A 25,449-nucleotide genomic window follows, 5' to 3' on the forward strand; every position below is an offset into this window, starting at 1 on the left:
AAATTGTTCAAACACCACCAAACACAAATAAAAAGTTTTAAAAAGGGGGGGACCCACAGGCCGGGCCCTAAATAGCCAACAAAATTACTTTTTCGGAAGAGGAGTAGACGAATCACCACCATCAGAGTCAGGAAGAGCGCCACCAGGACCAAGGAGAGAGGCATCCATTGGAGACGAAGAGGAAGTCGGCGGAACTGCTGAAGAACTCGGAGCGTCCTTTGAGTGAGGAGGGGACTCAATGATCCTCTGCCCCCGAGTCTTCAATTTTGACTCAGAAACGATCATGGGAGCAGGGGGATCAACTATGGCACCATCAAGGACAACTTTGTCAGGATCCAAAGGAGAAAGATCTAAGTCAGGAGCAATGACTCCAACTTGCTCCTTAAAGATCCTCCAAGCCTCCTCGGCAGCCTCAGCAATAGAGTCCTCCAACTCGGTATATGCCTTCCGAGAATTCAGCAAATCATTCTTCACAGACACAAGATCTCCAAATAAACTTTGGTAGCTGTCCTGCGCTGTTTTCTTCAAGCCCACCTCCATGTTGCATTGGGCTTGCAACTTCCTCTCCCTCTCCCGAAAGCCATCTCTCTCCTCCCTCAGCTTGGCGACCTCCTCCTTCAACCCCCTCTCATGCTCTTGATATATAAGAAGCCTTCCTTCCAGCTCCTCAACCTTCGAGGTTGAACCCAAAGAGCTGAGAGGAGCCTTCTCAAAAATATCTAAGAGTTTACCACAAACACCCGCCGCCTGAGACTCTCCTCAACCAAAGTGGTAAGGTGATTCCGAACAGATACATCATCCATCCTCATGGGAGCATGGGGGTAGATGTACTTTCAGACGAATGCAAGGGCATCCGCCTTAGCCTCACCCTCAAAAGAAGAGCCAGACTCTAAAGTCTTGCGTTTCCTCCTCTCGGGCTCAGGAGAAGGTCGGGCGGAGGGGGGTGGCTGAGAGGAAGCTGAAGAAGAAATCACAATAGGCTGAGAAGGAGTCCCAACATTCCGAGGAGGATGAGGAGGAGGAGGAGGAGAGATAAGCGCCTTGGAGCCACCAGTCCTGGCTCGAGACCTTGCTTTGGCCTCCTGGACTCTCTGGTAAGATTTCTGAGCATTCTTCTTCGCCATCTCTACAAAAACAAGAAGTAACCAAAAGTCAAACAAGTCGGTACAAGAAATCACAAGTCGGAAGTAAATTAAAAAAACAAAAGCTACCTAGTTGCGCCTGGATAAAAGTCGGAGACCCCTGGAGGAATTTTTTAGTGTCCAGATATGGGGCCCTCCCCCACACTTCTCGGAGGAACCCCACAACGGCCGCCTCCACGTCGTCTAGGTCACCCAGACCATATTTCTCACAGGGGGAGGCCTCCAACCAGTACAGGGGAAAGCGAGGAGAAGAAGTATCATCCAGAAAAAAGGGGTGGTGACCCTCTACAGCTTGCACTTTGAAAAAATAATTTTTAAAGTCATGGAAGGATTCGTCAAAAAGGGTGAAAACTCTCTGACCCTGTATGGCTCTGAAAGACACCCACTGTTGCTTATTATTTAACCCACTAAAGGGTTTGGTCATATGAAAAAGATAGAAAAAAATCTTCAAAGAGGTCGGGAACTCCAAAGCCTGGCTGATAAGTTGATAAATTTTCAAAAAACCCCAAGAGTTGGGGTGAAGCTGAGTAGGGGCAACTTGGCAATGATGCAAAACAGACATCTCAAAATTTGAAAAAGGAAGAAAAACACCCAAACAGGTGATCATACACTCATACATAAAGAAAAAATGAGGGGCCGCTTCATTGGCCCTCCCGAAGCAAACCCGGTCTTCTGGACTCGGGACTACCAACTCATACTTCGGCTCGTCCTCCTCAAAAGTACAAATTCTGTGGCAAGTACGAAGGTGGGTGATAAATTCAGTATCCACCGAAGGTTCCTCCCCTAGGACCGTGACATCAACCCACTGAGAAAGAACATCTACGGAAGCCATTTTCTTTTCTTAAAAAGGTGACAAAAACCTACAAGGGAAAAAGAAAAGGAAAATCAAAAAACACGGTCTCTAAAGGGAGGGAATACGGAACTAAACGGAAGTCTACAAACCAACCTATCTATCTACAAAATAAAGGCATGCAAATAGAAAAGCATGTTACAAAAGGAGAAAAAACTAACCTTTATCTGAAAATGAGGGTTGGAGGAAGTAAAAGCCTTCGAACACAAGAGTACAGCACGAACAGATGAAGAGGAAATTTGAAAAATCGCAGAAACGAAACAAGGAAAGAGAATGAAGGTATTTATAAGTACGTTAGGGGCACAATGGTAAAAACGGGGCAGTCATTAATAAAGACGCACCGTTACCAAGACCATCAATCCCTACGCACATCCTAACAGACGCGACGCTTGATTAGACGTAACTGTCAGAACCAAAAGGTCACGAAAAGTCACGTCGGTTTTAGACCGTCACGTCGGTCCTCCGACAAGTCGGCTACAATTCCGAGTAAAATACTCGAACCCAAATCTTGAAAAGAAATTGGGCTCGAGTAGGGGCACTGTTCATACCCTGGCCCAACGCTAAGGCCCAGGATCCAAGTAAAAAGGCCCGACCCAAAGGGTTGAGCCTCACCTTTTCCAAATCAGCCGCTAAGACGTCGGTACTCACCACGACTTGCTCTAAGGAAGTCGGAAAAAAGGGTTAGCTGGCAGATGAGCACTCATTTAAATGAGTAACTGCCCCTAGAATCTCTCTAACCACTTCCACGAGCCATATCTTAACCTCCCTAAGATAAAGGGACGGTTAACACCCTAAAAAAGTGGCACTACTCCAGCGGTGGTTATTGGTTCACCACTATAAATACACTGACACTTCTCAGGTATCTTTAAGTCCCAATACTCTCTAGACCTGCTCACACCCTTGCTGACTTAGGCATCGGAGTGTCTTTGCAGGTACCACCCCCCATTCTTTCACGCGAACGAGCCGGACGGAGGACCCCGAGTTGCAGATCCACTTACAAGCCTCCTCTTTCATACGTTTGGGCCAACCAATACCGTCCAGCCCATTAATCTCCGGTTACCCATCGTAACAGTATATTTAATTCGTATTTTTATTTTCTGTTTTTAATTTTTAATTTTTAAAACTTTATAAAAAAACAATAAATAAAAATAAAAAATTTAATTATTTTCATTATTTTTATTTTTTCTTTCATAAAATTATCACACACTAAAATAAAACATAAATCAAAACAACACATCCTCTTATGTATATAAAGCGAGAATTTGCTGACGGTATATAATTATTTAATTATATTTATTTTTTATTATTTATATTATCAATATAATTAAATATATGTATATTTTAGAATAATATATCAAAATGTATATCATAAATATATGTATATTTAGAAATGTACCAACAAACGTTAGCGCATATGTCACCATATTTATCTGGGTGACAAGAGTACGTATTAGTGTATTACCAAACCAAACGAAAACTACCGTACCAATTTGGGAAGGCAAAGCTGAATTACTCGAATTTTGACGCATCATGCTGATTCCTTTTTTCATCATTGACATTATGGGTTTTATTTTCCAATATCCTTTCTTGTAATAATTAATTTATTCCATTAACATTCCACTAAATAAAAAATAAAAAAATTAAAGGTAATCAAAATTTATTATTTTAACTATTAATTAATTATCAATATTTAAAAATATAAAATAAAATAATTAAATAATAATCAAAACAAATAAATTTTAATGGCCATAATATTTCTCGTATAGAATTGCAGTAGTAGTTACCATAAAATATCAGTTAATAGTATACATAGTTTCTAAAAGACTATGTATGTGTAATTTAACTTTTAATAAGAAAGATCAATTTAAGATTAGTTTGTGATGTCTAATCTTTCAAAAATCAAATTGAGACATACATGATATTTAAGAAATCATCTGATTTTGTAAAATATACTCATATACAATATAAAAGTTTGAGAAGAAAAAATTATTTTTAAGATTTTAGAAAAAAAAAAAAAGAATTATTGTAGTTTTAGTCACTTAATTCAATTGTTAAACTTTTTTAGTTTTATAATAACTTTCAAATAATTTTTTTTAACTAAAATTAATAATTAAAAGATAAGATAAACATTAAATATAAAAGTTTAAATTCAAATTTAACCAACAAAAAAAAGCACACATACAATTAACATTTAGCAACCACTTTAGAGTACAAATTCGATCTTTTATCCACTGTAACATTACAAAGGCTAAATATGATGAAATTTGAAGATACGAGCTTTCAACTTTTCACATGGCATTTAGCTAGAATTAGAAGAAAAACTAATAATTTAAGATAAAGAGTTATGTGCATTTGTTTTCATGTATTATAGGAATAATTTAGAAATGATCTCAACATCTAATTTCATTCATTTATTTTTTCTTTAAATATTTATTAATTTAGGAGTGAGTACATGAATATTTTCATTTCTTGTTAATTTTTGGAACAATATATGAATAATTTTTTATCTAACCAAAATAAGTTTTGTAAAATGAAAGGTGTAAGTAAATTAAAGAAAGAATGACAGGACAGGGAGAAATGGATCTTCTCAATTTTTTTTAATAATTGAGAAAGTAAAATGTGATATCTTACTATTAATTGTTATAAGTAGGACTACGAAAAAACATAAGAGAGAGCATATTAAAGAGTTATAGATCACACTTTATTCCCTCAAATTTTTTTTAAACAATTTGAGAGGATCCTTTCCCCAGGATAAGGTGGTATTGAAGGAGCAGTGGAGCACATCTATCAGAATTGCATACGTGGGCCAATAAGAAGTCGACACCTATACTCTAATAGTTGTCCTTTGTCTTACGTGGAGTACTGTGCACCTCCTCCACCTTATCTCTTCCACTTCTCATCTGTCTTGTCATCGCTTTCCTAACTGGCTCACTATCTTTTTCTCCGTACGATCACAATAATAGTAACAGTGTTGTTGATGTTGCTGCTTCTACCGTTATATATGGTGAAGAAATCAGGGAAAGAGATCTATGGAAGTAGTAGTTAATAAGACACAAAATTAGAATACAAGTGAGATTGACGGAAGAAAGAGAGCACATGCTGCCAGACAGTCATTGCTATGTATCTACATGTTCTTGCAGTGCGTGCTCTCTTTTTTTCTGTCAATCTCCAGTTTATCCTTCATTTTTTGTCTTTGTTTTCTCATTCTTAGTTTCCCTTTTAATCGATTGGAAAAGGGATGGAATAATCTATATAGTTCTTCTTTTTCAGGATCTAACGATGCCATGCCTGCCTAATAGCCCTGTTTCCTCTTAATTAGTTCTGTAATCTGTTATCTGTACTGCGACTTCTCAGTATCTATCTATATTTCCTATATTTTCTTTCTTGGTTTTCTTTTGTTTCTTTGCACGAATCTCTCTGAAAGAGTAGAGAACCAAGATTTGATCTATATTTCCTATATTTTCTTTGCAAAAATCGTTTATAATAATGTGGCCTACTATTCTTTGATCTTCATCCTAACTGGATCTAAGATTTTTGCATTGCTTTCTTCTTGAGTTTGCCTGTGTATCTATATATGTATAAAGTAAAGTAAACATGTTAGATCATAATTTTTTTGCTTTTATGAATGTAGATAATCTTAAGAATTAGCCTTGCTTGAAAAGGAAATGATTTCATTTTGCATCGCTATACTGACACTACATCTCACTACCTTTTACAGTGAGTATATTAACTTTCACTTTAAGGATGACAGCAGTGATTATGATCTATCTGCACATCAGGTAAATGGGACTCATTTTAGGGTTTCATTACTAGCTTAATTCTATGAATTTAATTTGTATCTGCATATGATTTTTTATCTTCACAAACAAAAAGACCTTGCTAGCTATATAGTATGTTATAACCGGAAAGCATAGCTGCATGCATATATGATATATGTGACCTTCATGATTTCTTTTCCAATAACATGATGATATATATTCAAAGTGAATATTTATTTAATAGTAAAAGACTAACCGAATGTATTATTTTTTTTTTAACAGTGATCAATATTTAAAAATTTGGATTAAAAGAATATTATTCAATTACTAGATTAAAAAAATTGAATTAATAACTAAAATTAATGTCCAAAAATAATAAATTTTGATGACTCTTAAGTATTTTCCTTTGTTTATACCAAATGACGAATCACATATACAAGCACAAAAAAGGATTTTTTATTTTATTGTTGTTAAAAAATCTTGCTCATTGGAGTACTATTGTTTTATTTAGATATTTTAAGAGATTTATTTTTTAACTAAATATATATATGTATAGTCTTTTTTTTTTCAAAAATAGATAATTTCATTACTAATATAAAATGAAATTACAAGTATTTTTTTTGTTTGGGTATAAAGAGAAAAAGATGAGGTTCTCCCAATACTCTAAAATAAAGAAAACACAACATCACTACAAAGGAAAGTAAAGTTCTCTTGCATTATTTAAGGATTGAGGAATTTCTGGATTTTATTGTAGAACTTTATTGCGGATAATACTACTGTGTCCATTAAGAAGGTTCATCTTCGACATCACCTAATTTCTCATTACATTCTTCTTGATCAAAGGAAAAAAAAAACACGCACTACTGCTTTCCATACACATGCAATGGGTACTGCTTTCCATACACATGCAATGGGTCAAATCCATTGCATTGTGTGTTTAAGGGACCAACCTAAATATTGTTAGTATGTCATTTAAATATAATATTTGATTTTTGTTATCATATGAAAATAGTAGAATATTGATCAAAGACTTTACTTCATTGTGATATTTGAAAATACTGATCAAATATGACACTATATAATTTAGAGTACATACTTTAAAAAATATTAACTACTCCAATAAAAATGTAAAAAATAATTTTTTATGATGATTTTGGTTTAAGAAGTGTAGTTTATTTATTTTGTCATAATTTAAATAAAAATAATATATTTACAGCATATGAAAATTAGGTTTTAAAATTTATTATTCAATAATCAAAATAAAATATCTTTACATAATAATAATTATAAAATTTTTATTAGAATATTCACCTTAAAAAATTTCAAAGTGAGATTTACATTGTAGATAGACTATGACATTTTTTTCTTTAAATTATATATATATTTCAATCACATAATTTATAAAAATTTTATTCCATTAAATTATCATATCCAAGCAATACCAAAATCATTTGTGTAGCTTTGAGAACAAATGTGTTCACTGAAATTCAAAAATATCATAAATAATATATAAAAAATTATATATAATTATTTTTATTATATGATTAAATTTGACTTAATACGAATTTACTTACTTATCTTTAATATTGTAGGTATTTCTATAAGTATTTTAGTCATCTCATTTATTATATATATATATATATATATATATATATATATTGTGTTAGGACTTATTTCATTTTTTTATATTATGTTATTTTATTTTTTTGGATTTAGATATTAAATTTTAATTAATTTATTATTTTAAAATTTGAACAAGATGTATTTATACGTTGTTTTAATGCATGGTATATATTATTTATATTTTTATAAAAAAAAATTTTATTAAAATTTTTTATATGAATATAGAAATGGCAGATGGAGAATGAGAATTCCCGCGAAAAAAGGGAAAATAGAAAATGGGCTCAGTTATCTCCTACACTCCTACAGAGATCAAAGCTAAGACGGGGAATTTTGGGGTTTGGAAACGTACCTCCCCTTTCCGCCCTCCCCGTTAACATCTCTATGTAATACTTTATTCTCTAGGTATTGAAAAGTTTTTGGCCGTTGATATCCCTAAATAATACTTTATCCTCTATTTATAGAAAATTTTTTGGATTCCTCACTACTGTATCAAATTAATTATTGGAAACAAATACTTAACATGGTAAGGTGAATTTTTTCATTGATGAACTGATCTGATTCATCCGGCGACTTCTCTGTAAAAAGATCTTTTCAATAAAAATTTAACTACTATGTCAAGTTATTAAGTGTATATGATTTTTGCTACTGATATGATGATATTGAGAAATTCATGTTAAGATCCGCTTTATCATCAGTCAATAGTAAAAATTGATCCGTGGCATGCATGTTCAAGTGATAAATTATTTTCCAACTATTAAGGGAATATAAGTGAATAAAAATTGTAGTTTATAAAGAGTTCCATTATTATTTTGTCCTTATTTGTTAGGAAGTTAAAATAAAGAATAGAATGGTGTTGTAGGAGTCAATTTAATGTGAGAAAAATAACCCTAAATAAAGAATCTTCATTCTTCAAGTAAGTAGATAGATGGATATGTCGTTAGGTTATTGTACGTGTTTAATTTATTGATCATTTCATGAAATAAGCTATGACTGGCACATGTATATAGCCCTGAGTAGTCCTCAGCGGAGCCAATTTCATTTTCACTTTGAGAAGGGACACGACGACCCACACACACATGCATTGAAGGGTATCCGCGCCCGCCTTTGTTGACCGAATCAAACAGTAGTAGTAGTATGTAGTATTCAATGAATTCTAGCTAGCAAGCAGGTTCAACGTAGGCAGTCACTGCTACTGTATATTAGCGTCTATACTGGAATTTCTTCAATAACTCTGTCCTGGAATAAATGGAAAACTACAACAATCAAGCAGGAATTTGTGTGCGTCCATTTAAGGTATCTGATGCGGATGACTTGCTTACATGGGGAAGCGATGATACAGTCACGCGCTTCTTGAGATGGAACTCCATCAAATCCAAACAAGAGGCAATCGATTACATAGAGAAGGTTGCTATGCCTCATCCATGGCGCCGATCTATATGCCTCCATGACCGCTCCATTTGATACGTTTCGGTGAGGCCCGGGTCGGGTGATTACCGGTGCAAAGCGCATGTGAGCTACGCGGTGGCGCCGCAGCACTGGGGGAAAGGGATAGCCACGGCCGCTCTGAGGATGGCCGTACGGGAAGCTTTGAAGGAGTTTCCGGAGGTGGTGAGATTGGAGGCCTTGGTGGAGGTTGAAAATGAGGCCTCTCAAAGGGTTCTCCACAAAGTTGGCTTTCACAAAGAAGCCTTGCTACGTAAATATGCCTTCTGTAAAGGGCACATCAGGGATTTCCTTATGTATAGCTTCTTTCCTACTTGAACAGTTAACTTGCCTCCTCCTTCGTCAACTCCGCGATTCGCAGCTACAATTCTAGTGATGTCATGATCATATGCTCCTTCTTCATCAACCACTACTTGTTACTGTTTAATTGATATTCTAGACTTAAATGTTATCAAACCGTGTGATTTATAATAGAATTTATAATATTACTTAAGCTTTAGTGCTATATACCTTTACCTTTATTTACTAATGGATGGATACTTTCCCGTGGAAAATTAATGAAGAAAGGAAGTAAGAGCGCCGATATACTGCTTTCATTCCTTCTTAATGCATTGAATTTAAAGGAGTAGACAAAATTTCTGCATTTTTTGATGAGATTATAATGCGAAAGAGAAAATCTTTATTCCTTGTTAGGAAATGCAGGGCAACAAATAAAACAAATATAAAATAGAAAAAGTCTAGGAAACAGCAACTTTAGGTCAGCACGTAATCAGCAAAAGAAAAGTGAGTAATCCTTAATCATTAGATGAAATCTCACACAATTAAAATTATTATTGATAGTTATTTAATGGTTACAAATCACAAAAATTACTGGCCCTACCACTGTGATATATTATGAGCACTCAATTGCGAGCTATTGCGAGCTAGCTATAAGGCTCATTCTCAACGCAACTTATTCTCCCACTCTAGAAGCTAAGGTGAAGAGATATATACCGAAAGAGATCCAACAATTTCGAAAATATGGTCACATGGTGAGTGGCTATGGAGCATTTAGTCAAGCTATGCTATTTAACTTTCTATTTGTGGGCTTGTCAGGCTGCCATTGCTGACTGCAGAATCTGTATGTGTGTGCTCTTTATTTTATCCAAACCCACCACTCACTCTGATGCGCACACACGTGAGCGTCATTATATTAACGCACCAACCCCCCTCTTGTTTCATGATGCCACACTCAACTAGTGGGGGGCACATAAGCAAGAAAATCTATAGTGAAATAAAAGAGAAGAGCACCTTTTCCTTCTTATTTGGCCTTTTGTTGGTGACGAAATTATAAAGAATAATGCTAGAAGAAAGCAAGTTTTATGATTTGTAGTAATCAATTAGTTATTATATTGATATTTTAATAGTATAAAATTCCATCTAATGGTGTGTGATTATTCACGTTCCTTTTGCTGGATAAGTGCTGGCCAAATTTAAATAAAAGTGCTGACCTCCTAAACATTCTCAATTGAAAATGAGAAAACAGTATTGTGGGTTTAGCCCTTTGTATAATTGTATATGTTAGGAATTGAAGTTGTTAGAAATAAGAGAATAGTCTGAAGATGTTTTTGTGTGTTATTTGGTGTGATCAAAAGATACAATGTATAAGAATATATATAGGTGCTAGAAGAATTAGAGTAATAAAAGCGTAATAACTTACAATAAATACACTGATATGCTAAATAAATATAAACGATGCTAACTGATCTTAATTGATTCTAATTATACTTTAACATTCTTCTTCAAACTCAAGTGCGAGCTAAGAATACCATCTTGAGTTTGGATACTAGAGTCCGAAAACGAGTAGGATGATGTTTTCGTGAAGATATCAGCAGTCTGATCTAAAGTTCCAACAGTTATGAGACGAACAACATCAATAAGGAGACGTTGCCAGACAAAGTGACAATCAATCTCAATGTGTTTGGTGCGTTCATGAAAAACATCATTATGGGCAATTAGAATAGCACTGTAGTTGTCATAAAAAATGTCAGTTAGGGAGGATTGAGGAGCACCCAAGTTTTCGAGAAGCCAACGAATCGAGACAACCCCAGCAATGGTGTCAGCGAGAGCATAGTATTCAACTTCGATACTTGATCGAGCAATGAACATTTGCTTCTTGACTCGCCATGAAATGAGAGAGTCAACAAGAAACAAACAATAATCAATAGTAGAATGACAATCAGTGGGATCACTAGCCCAATCAGCATCTGAGTACGCTTGAAAGGTTAAAGATGAATGGGCAAAAAAATAAAGGCCATGAAATAGAGTGCCTTTAATGTAGTAAAGAATGCGAAGAACTGCCGCATAGTGAGTAGCACGAGGAGCCGACAAGAACTGGCTAAGAACATGAACTAGATAGGCGATGTCCGGTCGTGTGACAGTCAAGTAAACGAGACCTCCAACTAACTGTTGATAAAGAGTAAGATTATCCAAAACAGTGTCATCTATAAGAGTAAACCAAACATTAGGCTCAAGAGAAGTAGACTCAGTATGACTATCTGTAATGTCGGCTCGAGCAAGAAGATCCGAAGCATACTTAGCTTGAGAGAGATAGATACCATCATCTATGGATATGACTTCAAGGCCAAGAAAATAACTGAGAGAACCAAGATCTTTCATCTCAAAAGTATGGTGAAGGGATGCTTTAAGATCAGAGATACCATCAACATCATCTCCAAAAATGATCATGTCATTAACATATAAAAGTAGAAAAATAACCTCACGTTCACTTTTACGAATAAAGATCAGAGAGCATTCTCATGAGAGCTGCAAGTGAAACTGAGATTGCATATAGTGGTGTTGAGCTTTTCAAACCATTCACAAGGAGCTTGCTTAAGACCGTAAAGTGCCTTATGAAGGAGATAGACTTTGCTAGAGGGACAAGGATATCCCGGGGGGGATTTCCTATAAACCTTCTTCCCCATTAAGAGATGCAATCTTTATATCCATCTGACTGAGAGACCATTTTTTTACTGCAATAATGGCAAGGAGAGCGCGAACAGATGTGAGACGAGCCACAAAAACAAGTATCTTCATAATCAATACTATACTCTTACGTACATCCTTGAGTAACTAATCGTGCCTTATAACGGTTAATAGAACCATAAGAGTGAGTCTTGATCTTGTATACCCATCTACTACCCATAACTTCCTTATCAGAAGGAGGATCAACCAAGTCCCAAGTGTGTGCTTTTTCAAGTGCATGAATTTCTTCCTGTATTGATTGTTGCCAATTTGAATTTGAGGAGGCTTCTCGGAATGACGTAGGTTCATAGTGATAAAGAATAGTAGAAAAACAAGGATAATCAAGAAGATGAGGATGTAGCTTTCTTATCCTAGAAGAACGAGTGGAGGGAGAAGGCATGACAGCAGGAGCAGAAACATCGTCCGGTCTAGAATCATCGAGAAATGGAGAATGCGGAAGAGTAGAAAGCTCAAGAGGTTGACTTGAGATAGAACCTGTAGTATCATCACTTGAAAAAAGATCAACATTGAGGTTAGTGAAAAACGGTGACTAAGTAAAAGGAATGGACTCAAAAGAAGAGAAACTAGAGAACATGTGATGCTCCCAGAATACAACATGACGATATATACGAATACGTCAAGAAATAGGATCCCAACAACAATAACCCTTGTGTTCAGTGCCATAACCAAGGAAACAACACATGCGAGCCCAAAGTTCAAGTTTATTATGTTTATGAGGCTGAAGAAGGACAAAACAGACACAACCAAAAACATAAAGAGAGCTATAATCTAGAGAAGTATGATAAAGATGCTCAAAGAGAGTAGTGTTACCAAAGACAGAAGAAAAGAGTCTATTGATAACATGAACAGTAGTGAGAACAACTTTACTCCAAGTACGCTCAGGACATGAAGAAGAAATAAGCATTGTACGAACAGAGTCAAGAATATGCGTTTAGCTCTTCTATTTTGCTGAGAGGTACCAGGACAAGAAAACTCAGATAAAATATCATGTTCAACAAGGAAATTTAAAAGTTTGGAGTCACGATATTCAACATTATCGCGTCGGAAGATTTTAATGACCTTGAAAAAATGAGTTTTAATCATAGTGACAAAGTTAATATAAAGTTGAGGCAGCTCATGATGATTAGTCATCAAATAAACTCAAGTAAAACATGAATAATCATCAATAAATACTACAAAGTATTGAGCCCCTTCCATAGAAGCAGTGAGAGTGAGACCCCAAACATCAAAGTGAATAAAATCAAAAGGAGAACAAGCAAGAGATGAATTATTATAAAAAGATAAAGCTGATTGTTTTGCACTTTGATAAGAAATGCAATCAAAAGACTCATTATGAATTTGACCTAAAATACCCATAGACATAAGAGGACGCAATTTTCTTTAGGAGCTTTGGGCAAGATGGCGATGCCACAAGAGAATAGTAGAAGGAGATGAAACAACACAAAGATTTCACGTAGAAGGAACATGAAAGTTCTCGAGCTCAAACAATCTTTCGATCTTACATCCAATCCCGATGACCTGTCTTGTTCGATAATCCTGCATACAACAACCAGAAATAGAGAAATTGACATCAAAATCGAGATCAATAAGTTGGCCGACAGAAATAAGATTAACGTTTAATTTGGGTATAAAATAAGTATCAGGGAGATTAATATTTTGACAGTGAAATAAAACCCTTATGTGTCGCATGCAAGAGAAAACCATCAGCAGTGTTGATAGAAGATGCATTTGAAGTGGTAGACAAAGATGACAAAAAATGATGCAAAGGAGACATGTGATTAAAGCAACCAGAATCAAAATACCATTTGGAATTACTTGCAGGAGTGGAAAGAGCAACAAAGGTATTACTAGAAAAGGAGAGAAGTTGCATAAGAAGAAACTCAATGTTGAATGGAGAGATAGACGGTGGGTTGAGAGAAGGAGAGTTGGTGGTCAAGTAGGACAGGTAGTAATCAAGTGTTCGAAGAGCTTACAATAATGGGAGAACAGTTTTGGACAATTGAAGCCAATGTGACCTTTCTGTTTGTATTTACGACATTCAATAAAAGGACAGTCTGAGAAGGAGTGCCCAGAGCGGTTACAATTTTGACAAAATTTACCCTTTCTGTCGGTGGCAGGAAAGACAGTTTCACTCTCAAAGCAAGTCAACCACAGGCGTGTTTCTTCAGACTTAAGATGAGGAAGCGCATCTTCAAGGCTAGGCAAGAGATTATAATGAAGAAGAGAAGCTCTAATCAACTCGTAATCATCAGTAAGTGCCATAAGAAACTGTATGAGACGTGTTCAGTTGCAATATTCTTCATATGCCTGAGCGTCAGTAGAAATCTTTAAGAACAGACTCTCAAGAGGTCAATTGATCCTAAATCATTTTCATTTGAGCAAGAAAACCAAAAATCGCATGTCCACATTCTTGTTTAAGGGTATAAAGCTCCTTTAGCAGTTGGTACTGATTGGAGAGGTTAGAAATAGTGTAACTTTTGCCAAATGATCCCATACATCTTTAACAGTTTGCCCAAACTCTAAATGAATGCCTAGATTAGAGGTGTTGGAAACCAAGTGATAATCTGATGATTTTTACTATTCCAAACTTCCAATTACTCTACAAAGTCTTTCTCAACATCCTCCTTAGATTCGGAGGTCCCATCTTTTGATTTTTCAATCACAATTGGCTTAACAGGACAAACAACATCACCAGTCACATAGCGCGATAACTTGCTCCCTTTAAGAAATTCTCTCATAGCTTCAACCCAATGAGCATAGTTGGAGTTATTAAGAATAATAGAATAGGCTGAAAAATATCTGATTTTTCCATAATAGCAGAAACAAAAACAAAAAAATAAGAGAAGAAATTGTAAAATCGGGATAAAAATCGAGAAAACAGATGGCAGAATTGAAAAAGGCTCACCAAAAAATCTTAGAAAGGGTCTCACTATGTGCCACGTCACCAGACACGTGAGAAGCCATATCAGCAATGAAGGACACGTGGCAGTGTCTGCATGGAAGAGGAAAAACACGGTAATGCTAACTCAGCAGGGTTGACACGCAAGTCAACAAATGGCTGGTTCGGGTCAACACGCGGATCCAAGCGCAAGTTGGATGCGGATCTGTGGGATGCGCGGGTTGCGACACGTGGAGGCTTCTACGCCGTTGATCTTGCATCGAATCCGACGACGTTGAATGCATCTGAAGAGGAGAAGAAAAAAGGCAACGGCAGCGACTTGCGACGGCGCGTTTGAAGGTTTCTGATGTTGGGGTTAGGTTCGTTGGACTCGTGACGACGAGACAAAGACGGTAGGAAGGGCGATGACGAACCAAAGCGTCGGGAATGGATAAAAAATCAAGGACAAAGAATATTGCCGAAAAAAATGACTATGAACTAATTTTCATAGAAAAAGAAAAGAAAATTTATACTCTTGATACCATGTTAAAAAGAAGAAAGTAGTTTGAAGAAGGTATTTTTGTGTGTTATTTGGTGTGATCAAAAGATACAATGTACAAGGGCATATATAGGTACTAGAATAATCAAAATAATAAAAGCGTAATAACCTACAATAAATACATAGATATGCTAAATAAATATAAATGATGCTAATTGATCTTAATTAAGTTCCCCATAGGGTTTTTCTATGCTCTACTAGGATTTTTTGGAAGTAATCCTAATTTCACAATTTGACGTGCTCAACTATCAAGTGTGTTACATAGACCACAATCATGGCAACGAATGCTGCTTTCTCAGATTCAGGTCAACGCACAAATTATGATGATGAAGATCCAATCGTAGTCGTAGAGAAGAAAGATATTCAAGTAGGGGTAGAAAGATGTTCTAGAAGCTTGGTGGGGAGACTTTGGGCAGACAAGCAATTTTCAGTAGGAACAATAGAACCAGCAATACAAGCTGTTTGGCGACAACCAGAAGGATTCAAGGTAATTGATCATGGTGGGAATGTGTTCCAATTCTTCTTTCAAGACGAAAAAGATGTCATAAGGGTCGAACGGGATGCATCATGGCTCTTTAAGAATTATATTTTAAACTTAAAATGGTGAAAGGAGGATGAACAGATTGGAGATCTAGATTTCACCCAAATTTCGATGTGGATTTAATTTTGGGGGCTGCCGGACCACTACAAAATGAAGGACATAGGATGGAAGCTCGGATGCTCTTTTGGGGATGTTCTAGATGTGTATATCTTCCAAGTTTGAGGCAAAGAACACATCATAGTTAAGGCACAAATCAGTTTAGATATTACTAGACCGATTAAAAGATCCCTGCGTATAGTCGGCCCGAATAAAAAGGTGTTAGAAGTTGGTTTGAAGTATGAATGGATGGAGAACTTTTGCAACTATTATGGTTATGTGGGACATAAGGCAAGGATGTTTAATTTTCAACTTGATGATTCTTTAAAAGGAGAGGTTAAAGAAGAAAGATGGGGCAAATGGCTGAAATCAGATTAATAAAGTCGAAGAGAGAATCTCACAGAAGACAATTTTGACTCTAAGGTACCGATAAATGAGAAGAGTAGACAAAACAAGGTTACAAAGCCTATTCCAGTGAACCTGATCAGGAGTTTGGCTAGTTTGTCAATCCAATCACTGCAAAATCGAAAGGAAAATGAAGGAGAAGAGGTAATGAGTAAGAACCGAACACTACAAAGTGAACACTTACCAGAACTCCAACTAATCCAAGTGCTGCAGCCAATGATAGAAAAACAGCATTTGGAAAACTACCAGGAAAAAAGTGGGGACTCGGGAATGGGGAGAGAAGGGGAAGGATTTGTGTTCAGAAGTAAAGAGGATAGGAGTGCAATTATGTATAGGGAGAAGGGACAGAACTTGAAACAACTAGCTCGAAAAAAATTCTTGAAGGTGACCGGAAGCAAAAGAGGTCCTCAGGGAGAAAGTATGACTGCTAGAAAAAAAGAAGATATGCTTAGAAGAAGATGAAGGTAGCACTGCTGAAGAAGGAGAGAATGCCACCCCACATTTGGCACCCAAGGATCCATGAAGATGATGATGTGGAACTATCGGGGTATGGAAAATCCCCTGACAGTTCACAACATACAAGGGATCTGTAGATCCCATTCCCCTGAGGTAATATTTTTATGCGAAACAAAAAATATTACCTTGAATGTAACTAGCCACTGCAACAAAGTTGGATATCAGTAGGTTTACTCACTACAAGAAAAACACCCATTCAGCCACACTTTTTTAAGCTACATTTGAAAAGCGTAGCCTATTCATAGAATAGCCTACGCTTTTTTCAGTGTTGCCTATTTTTTAGAGAAAAGGAAACACAATTCTGACATCATTTAAAAAGTGTAGCCTTAGGTATTATAGAAATCACTTATAAAGCGTAGCCGTATGTTAATATCTATGGGTACACTTTTATATTAAAGAGAGCGCTTTTTAAAAGTAGCCTATTTGTTAAGTTTTGGGTGCGCTTCAAAAGTGTTGCCTAATGTATCTAAGTCAAATACCCAATATATAACACTTAGTAAATTTTTGAATTTTCACCAAATGATACAACGCATACAAACACTTAGCCAAATAAAAAAACATAACCCTTAGCCACTGAAAACATAACACTCGATCATCACTACCCTTAGCTTTTCCCTTCTTCGCGCCACTCATCACCCCCAAATCAGAGAATGGGATCGCCATCACCAGTCACCACTCACGGCGTCACCACTCACCATCTCCACCAATCACTCATATTCGTCACTCACCACTCACCACGCCGTCACTCACGCACTCTCATCCTCCCTCAACTCACACACACGAAAGAGAAGAAATCAGAAAAGGGGAGCACAGAAAGAAGAAGAGAAGAAGCGAGGAGAAGGGAAGGAAGGAAAGAAACGACGACGCCGCCTAGGGCTCCACCGCTGTCGAGCGCCAGTGAAAGAGAGCTCAAGGAAGAGAGAAAACGCGATGGAGGAGAGAAGAAGGGGGTTCTCGGTCGCCGCTGAAACTCCACCGCCATTGCTAGGGCTTGTTGCCTTCGCTGTTCTGCCACCGTCGGGCTGCTGTTCCGCCGCCAAGGAGCTCGAAGGGAGTACCCCGTGTCACCAGGTAACCATTCTCTGTTCTGTATCATCTCTTTCTCACTCATTCTCTAACTTGCTCTCACTTTTCAGTTCGAAAGTGTGTATGATTTGGATAGTGATGATGAACTGCAATGGCTAAATGAGATGGAGATGGTATGTATTAATTTTCAATTGGTTCTATAAATTTTTGGGGGTTTTGGGGTCTAATTTTAGGTTTTCTAATCTTCTAATTAGTTGTTGTTGTTCTTATATTGTTCCATGTTTTTACTATCATAATTTTGGCGTCAAGCAAAGGATAGATTAAATAGACTTTTTATCTTATTTTCACAAATAATAAAGGGGTCTACTCTGCTCTCTAATTGATCTCACTGTAGTTGATTGGTGTCATTTCAGGCCACAAGCAGAACTAGATCGCTAATTTGGAAGCTTCACAAATTAGGGAGAGAGCAGTTGACAGGATTAATAATGTTATTGGAACGTATGAATTAATTGTTTGTACTGTATATTTCTTCAGGGGTTTATTGTTTGTTCATTTCTCTTAGTATATAGCTTCAATCTATTGTGCTCTATTGATTATAATCCTTTTTCCCTTTTAATTTGTGCAGTTTCCATTTCTTCCAGATACAACGATTTGATGCTCAGAATATTTTCCAAACACCCAGATTTGTTCCCTGAAGAGGTGAGTATCATTCACGGGAAGAAATCAGACTTTTAAAGAAAGTATTGATGTTTTAGAGGAAGTGGTATTCTCTTTCTCCTTCATCACTGAATCAAAATTCTTATTTCTTAATTAATTGGTGAATTCCTTATTGCGTGTGATGATGGTATTAGGGGTAGTGCTAATTTTGCTACCTCCTTCTTCAAATGTCAATGCAGTTTGAGCATTTTGATGATTTCACTATAGCTTCTTCATGGGAAAGGTTTGTTTATTTTTTGAGCCCTCTTCGTTCAAATTTGCATGAAATCTCAATTACAAGACACTTTATAGCATTACTGTAAGAGAAATGGTTCTTTGTGTTGAAATGATGCTACTCTACTATCATGATAACATTATTCTTTTATGTTACTTAATAAATTTATTTTGTAGGTTCATTTCTAAAATTGAGGCAATTTGTCGTCTTTGGATGGCTGATGGTCCTAAAAATTTATTTTGTTTATTTGTTTTGCCTTCTGGGTGATGCAGGCAAATCTTTTGATTGAAATTTTACTTTTTATGATCTGCAGTTATGTTTTGGTGTAAAAGAATTTTTGGCATGGTTTAACACTATCTAATTTTTCATTGAAAGATTAATGTCTTGTATATCACTAGCTCATTGCTCCTCAAAGTGCAAGTGGTGTAGTTCTTGATGCACCAGAGGCTAGCAGGCTGTTGAGTGTTGTTGCGATTGCTATGTCAAATAGTTTGAGAGACTATGGTGGGTTTCTTTCTTCTCTAATTGCTCAAGATCTCTTCACTTGTCCATCTTAAATGAAGTGATCTGACTGTTTAACTTGCTTCTAACTTTATACCCATGTCAAATGGGAAGCAGCCCAGTATTTCTTTCTACACTCCATGTGATGGAATCTATCTTTCTAGCTAGAACCGAGTTCTTATGGATTTTGTGTCGGAGTTGTAGATTTTCTGTTCTTGGTATTAGATTTCTTTGTTTTCTCTTTTCAAATAGGATATTGTGCAAAGCTTATTTTTGGTTTTATAATGTAACTGTTTAGGATGCTGGTTTCAATCATAATCATTCCAGTGAAGTTTCTTCTCCAGTTGCTGGGTACCTTCCAGGTTATATGGACTATCAAGTAGGAATGTGACCACAGATCCCTGTTGAGAGAAAATGGGCCCTCGGATTTTAGGTGCAGTGTTTTACTTGGCTATTTAGTAGTATTTACACAACTGGATTTAGTGATATCCAGAAGGGCTGATAGATCTTGTCTAACGTAAAATTATAGTTTATGGATTACTATTTATTTATTTAATTTATGCAAGATCCGCAATAAAGGAATATATCATTTGATCACTTACCTTCTTTCCATTTTGCTATTTTGGCTCTAGGTTCTAGCTGATAGGTCGCCTGGACTGCTTGACTTCCACTTAGACCTTGTAAGCCTGGAAGCTACGACTAAGGTGCTGATTTATGCTTGGTTGGAAAAAGAAAATTATTCAACTGCTAATTGCTAGTTTGGTTGGTTTATTGGTTTTGTTTCACTTTGTTCCCCTGTAAAACTGAGCACATATCTCCTCCTCTGACTTCTTGCAATGATATGTGTGTCACTTCCGTTTGTTTGTGGCTGAAAATTGTTTGTACAATTCTGGTTGTTGTATTTCTAATTTTGTGCACTTCCGTTTGCTATGGCTGAAAGTTATATTGCTATTTTTGGTTCTTTTATTTTCACCATGAACTAGAAACATGGGATGAGTTGGTATATATGAATTTTTCCCTATTTTTTTATTCATCTGCCGATAAAAAGCAAATAATACTAGCTATGATTATAGACTTATAGTATTAGTATTTTCAAATTAAAGTTATTAGCTTTAATTTAAAAAAATGTTACAACAGCAGATATAGTATGTATAACATGATAATAATATATTAAAATTTTAGTTTTTAGGTGCTAGTCCTAATCATGTTCTATATGTTGCTGCTGCATGTAGTAGTAGTAGTTGGAGGAGTAATAATTGAAGATTGGCTTGTGTAGGAGAGTTTAACTTTTCAAATGTGAAGAGAATAGGGAAACTTTGTGGCAACAGTTCTGATTCTGGCATTGTGGTGGGAGGTAGGGGATTTTTGTCTAGCTGCTAGGGTGATGATTTTTTAAATTATAGCTCTTTATCTTATGGTTTATAGCTTATACTTTTTTTATCTTTGAATTCTAATTTTGGATTTGTGAAACACTACTTTTTTTATAATCGCGAATGTCATTATAAATATTTTTCTAATTACTTTTCTATATAATTATGCAGGATAATATTGAGGATGATGATAATGAAGATTAAGTTGATTATTATTGTGGTTTATTGGCTAAGATAGAGTAGTGTTGGGAATGGATACATGTATAGTTGACTAATAACTTTTATTAGAAGATACTTATGTAGGATATAATATTTTAATTTTTTATAGAGTATTAGTAGTAAATTCTAAGTGATATCATAGTTATTTTGATATGGCTATGTTTATTTTAATATGAGATGTATGAATATTTAAAATTAACATTATTCTAGTACTTTTGGATCATTATTATAAATATATTTTGGTTACAGATAATTTTTATTATTTAAAAAAATTATTTAGTATAATTATGTATTTATTTTTATTTTATAATATTTAACTCATTTAATTAAAAATGCAAAATTATTATATATATATATATATATATTAAATAAAAATAATAATAAGGGACCTAAGGCTACACTTATATACAGTAGCTATAGTATACCAAAAAAAAAAAAAAAAAAACAAGGGACCTAAGGCTACACTTATAAAAAGTAGCCATGGAATATAATGTGGCTACGCTTGACAGGTGATGCAATAGTGTTGAAAAGCGTAGCCTATTCTAGTAAAAATGGAAGCTGAAAAGCGTAGCCTTTGGTCCTGCACAGCATCACTTGAAAAGCGTAGCCTATTCCCAAACGTCAAAAGCGTAGCCCTTGGTGCAGAAAAGCGTAGCCTTTGAGAATAGGCAACGGCCGAATAGGAATCACCCCAAAAAGCGTAGCCGTAGCCCAAAAAGCGTAGCCGTAGCCTAAGGCATCATTTTTTTTCACTTTTGGCTACACTTTTCAAGTGTACCTGAATGGGTGTTTTTCTTGTAGTGACTGTGTCAATCCAAGAGGAGTTTCTAGAGGCTTGGCACTGGCTTGGAAGGAGGATAGAGGAATTTCAGTACGATCCAGTGATGACTTTTTCATCCATTTTGATTGGTTAGACATTGCCAATAAAAAACGATAGGAAGTAATGGCAGTTCATTTACACTGTGACAAGAGCATTTGCTCAGATCAGTATCAAAGAATCCTAGATATTAAGAGCTTAGCAAGCCCCTACTTTCTTGTGATAGGAGATTTTAATGTCATATCCGCCTATCATGAAAAGGAAAGGGGACGCAAGAAATCAGCTGCATCAATTGAGGCTTTTAATAATTTTATTAATGATAGGGAGTTATTGGATTTGGGATATGAAGGAAGGAAGTTCACATGGAGTAATTGACAATACGGAAAGAATCTTATTATGGAAAGGATAGATAGATGCCTCTCTTCTCTCCAATTTCGATCAGATTACTCGAGAGCAGCAATTCTTCACCTAGAATACTCGGGTTCTGACCACTATCCATTATTATTGATGGTAGATAAAGAGGTACATAAAACTAAGAGAAGGTTTCAATTCCAAGAAAGGTGGTGTGATAGTGAGGAGGTTCGGCATATCGTGGAAGAAGCATGGCACTCACAATTTGAAGGCTCTCCAATGTTCAAATTCTTTTCAAAATTGAAGAAATGTGGACATGGACTAGTTGAATGGCAAAAATCCAGTTCTAACAACTCTCAAAAGGAAATTTCAGAATTGAGAAGCCAAATAGAACAAGAGAAACTCAAAGGCACAGGAACAGACAGAACAAAGATTCTTCAATTAAAGGAGGAGTTATCTGAGGCCTATTTAAAAGAGGAGAGATATTGGAGAGAAAAATCCAAAATTCAATGGTTGAAATAGGGTGACCAAAAAACCAACTTTTTCCATGCCAAGACTCAAACCCAGAACTGAAAAAATACAATTTACAGGCTGCATGATGTTGATGGAAATTTCAGATTAGACACCGCGGGTATAACTCAGATTGCTATTGAGTACTTCTGAAATTTGTTCACATCTTCAAACCCCAGACCAGCCACGGGCAAACTAGAGGACTTGGAGGCTAAGGTGGATGAAGAAAAAATCGAAGACTTACTAGACGGGTCACAGAGGAAGAAATAAAAGATTTTACTAACACTTCTGGGAGATAATTAAAGATGATCTTAATGCTGCCATAAAGAGCTTTTTCACAGGGGGAAGGATGCTGTGAGCAATGAATTATACTCATATATGGCTAATCCCAAAGGTGCCAAACACAGAATCCATGACCCAGGTTCGTCCGATTAGCCTTAGCAGTATTTTCTACAAGATTATTTTCAAGATTCTTGTTCATAGAATACAGGGTATGTTAGATAAAATTATTAGTTATAATCAGAGTGCCTTTTATTAAAGGGCACCTGATTAATGATAACATCCTAATTGCCCATGAATTTATGAATTTTTTGAAAACACAAAAATTATGGAGACTATGAGATGGCAGTAAAGTTCAATATGAGTAAGACTTACGACAGAGTTGAATGGTCTTTTGTTTGGGAGATTATGAAGAATTTTAGTTTTTGTAATAAATGGGTGGACTGGATTAAGGAGTGTGTTACCATGGTGTTCTACTCTGTTACTGTGGATGGACAACCATATGGTTTTTTCAAACCATATAGGGGATTGCGACAAGTTGATCCCCTCTCCCCCTACCTTTTTTTACCTTGTGTAGAGGGACTTTCCCATCTGCTCCACAGAAGAGAATAGAGGAGAGAAATCTCAGGTTTAAGATTTAATGGTAGATGCCCTATAGTCAGCCACTTATTCTTTGCAGATGATTCCATTCTCTTTTGCAAGGCAAATGAGGTAGAATGTCACAAGTTGATACTGGAGTGCTATGGTGATGTTAGTGGACAGGTAATTAATTTCTCTAAGTTATCTATTTTCTATAGCAAGAACACTCCTAGTTCGACCAGAGAATTTTTGTCTCATTTACTTCAGATCCCACACGTAGGTAGAAAAAATAAGTATTTAGGACTGCCAGCAGTGATTAATGGATCAAAAACTCATACCTTTAATTTTATAAAGGAGAAAGTTGATAAGAAACTGCAGGCTTGGAAGCGATCATTATTATCGATCAGCGGGAGAGAGGTATTAATTAAAGTAGTGGTTACGGCAGTTCCGATCTACACTTTGAGTTGTTTTAAGCTCCCGGACACACTGCTAGACGAGATTCAGAGAAAGATGATAAATTTTTTGTGGGGGCAAAGGGGCTCAGAGAGAAGATTACAATGGATCAGGTGGATTATAATTTGCAGAGAAAAGAAGTATAGAGGCTTAGGTTTTAAATACTTATAAGCCTTTAATTTAGCCATGTTGGCTAAACAAGACTGGAGAATCTTCATGAAATCTAATTCTCTAATCAGCAAAATTTACAGAAGCAAATATTTTAAATTTTCTTCTTTTCTACGAGATGACACAGGTCGGGACCCTTCTTGCGCCTAGAGAAGCCTGCTAAAAGGAAGAAAAATTATCAAACAAGGTATCCGTTGGCAAGTGGGGCGAGGCTGTCAGATTAGAATTATGGAGGATTAGTGGCTTAAAAATGTGAAGTCAATATCCGAACAACAGCAAACATTTACAGACCCAAATTTGATTTGGATTAATCAGCTCATTCATAATAGACAGTAGAAGGAGAATATAATCATAAATCATTTCAATCCAGAAATTGCATCAGAAATCTTACAAACTGCTATTATGGAAGTCGAAGAAGATCGAATTACCTGGGAAAGTGAGAGGGACGGCAAGTTCACGGTGGCTTCTGACTATAAAATAGCTTTTCAAATGGTGCATTCTCCAATTAACCAATTACCCGATCTGTGCAGGGAAAAGAGTCTCTGGAATTCATTGTGGGAACTCCAATATCCGCCGAAGATTAAGGTATTCCTGTGGAAAGCCCTTCATGACGGCATCCCAGTTTGTCGTCGACTTCATGAAAGGCTACCAGAAATCTGTCCTAGATGCAACAATTTAAGGGAAAACATAAATTACTACTTAATTGATTGTCCAAGGTCACAAGAAGTTTGGCAAAAGTCAGACCTGGGAGCTTACCTGGGGCAAAACAGCTCAGAGGAATTTTGGGTGCGATGGAGCCAGTTCATGGAAGGAGCACGACGAAGACATCATTGGAGGAAAAATTTAGCACTGGCAGCAATTATTCTATGAAAAATTTGGACTGCAAGAAATCTTCTTGTCTTTGAGAACAAAAGCACTTCACGAGATTTGATTATCACTTCAGCGCATGAATTCATGGAGGAGGTCCAAAAGAGAAATAAGACTTAATATATGTGTATGTTTAGTCATGTTTGGTTAAAGATATGCTAATTGTTTGAAAAACTCTTTCCTACACTATTGTATGGTTGTCCAATGTGAACCCACAACTTTTGTTTATTTTCCTTTAATAAATAAATATCACTTTGCCTTTGAAAAAAAATTGATCTTAATTAATCCTAATTATACTCTAAATCTATAGTGAAATAAAAGAGAAGAGCACATTTTCCTTCTTCTTATCTGGCCTTTTGTTGGTGACGAAATTGGAAATGAGGGACCAACATTGTGGGTTTTGCCGTTTGTATAATTAATTGTATTTTTTAGGCAACAAATAGTTAATTGAAGTAATAATATAACAAATGCATTAATACATTATATCACCTTTTTTCTTCATTTGTTCACATTCAAAGTGAAATTGAGAAAATGTAGGTTGGG

The 25,449-nt window shown here is 36.0% G+C and overlaps 2 protein-coding genes, 1 long non-coding RNA gene and 1 pseudogene across 6 annotated transcripts; 3 read left to right on the plus strand and 1 right to left on the minus strand.

Moving 5' to 3' along the window:
* The first annotated feature begins 4,894 nt into the window (after positions 1-4,894).
* On the plus strand, positions 4,895-7,918 carry LOC112749861 (uncharacterized). Its single transcript, XR_011873262.1, has 3 exons — positions 4,895-5,131; positions 5,711-5,771; positions 7,599-7,918. It is a non-coding gene; the product is annotated as an uncharacterized lncRNA (long non-coding RNA).
* A 566-nt stretch (positions 7,919-8,484) lies between these two features.
* On the plus strand, positions 8,485-9,321 carry LOC140179623 (uncharacterized; annotated as a pseudogene).
* Positions 9,322-10,577: 1,256 nt separating this feature from the next.
* LOC112748058 (uncharacterized mitochondrial protein AtMg00810-like) lies at positions 10,578-11,543 on the minus strand. Its single transcript, XM_025796260.1, has one exon. It carries the CDS (start codon positions 11,541-11,543, stop codon positions 10,578-10,580), a length of 966 nt encoding a protein of 321 aa, XP_025652045.1.
* A 5,982-nt stretch (positions 11,544-17,525) lies between these two features.
* Positions 17,526-21,101, plus strand: LOC112746919 (uncharacterized). 4 transcript variants are annotated; one of them, XM_072218379.1, is made up of 10 exons: positions 17,526-17,906; positions 17,972-18,034; positions 18,275-18,359; positions 18,487-18,560; positions 18,758-18,801; positions 19,191-19,296; positions 19,592-19,726; positions 19,926-19,997; positions 20,483-20,647; positions 20,835-21,101. In XM_072218379.1, exons 1-6 carry the CDS (start codon positions 17,766-17,768, stop codon positions 19,219-19,221), a joined length of 438 nt encoding a protein of 145 aa, XP_072074480.1. In that variant the 5' UTR covers positions 17,526-17,765; the 3' UTR covers positions 19,222-19,296; positions 19,592-19,726; positions 19,926-19,997; positions 20,483-20,647; positions 20,835-21,101. The 4 variants fall into 4 exon arrangements, with proteins under 4 accessions (XP_072074480.1, XP_072074481.1, XP_072074479.1 ...); XM_072218380.1 differs by having other exon boundaries at positions 20,526-20,647; positions 20,835-21,100; XM_072218378.1 differs by having other exon boundaries at positions 20,570-20,647; positions 20,835-21,096.
* Positions 21,102-25,449: the final 4,348 nt, after the last annotated feature.

Source organism: Arachis hypogaea, chromosome 15 (genome assembly GCF_003086295.3).
Source record: "Arachis hypogaea cultivar Tifrunner chromosome 15, arahy.Tifrunner.gnm2.J5K5, whole genome shotgun sequence".
NCBI lineage: Eukaryota > Viridiplantae > Streptophyta > Magnoliopsida > Fabales > Fabaceae > Arachis > Arachis hypogaea.

Excerpts from the sequence above, each read along its gene's own strand:
- LOC112748058 (XM_025796260.1), bottom strand. The coding sequence starts at position 11,543 with ATGATCATTTTTGGAGATGATGTTGATGGTATCTCTGATCTTAAAGCA.
- LOC112746919 (XM_072218379.1), top strand. The coding sequence starts at position 17,766 with ATGGAGGAGAGAAGAAGGGGGTTCTCGGTCGCCGCTGAAACTCCACCG. Across the intron at positions 17,907-17,971 it reads GGAGTACCCCGTGTCACCAG|TTCGAAAGTGTGTATGATTT; the intron begins GTAACCATTCTC and ends CTCACTTTTCAG. Across the intron at positions 18,802-19,190 it reads ATAGCTTCTTCATGGGAAAG|CTCATTGCTCCTCAAAGTGC; the intron begins GTTTGTTTATTT and ends GTATATCACTAG.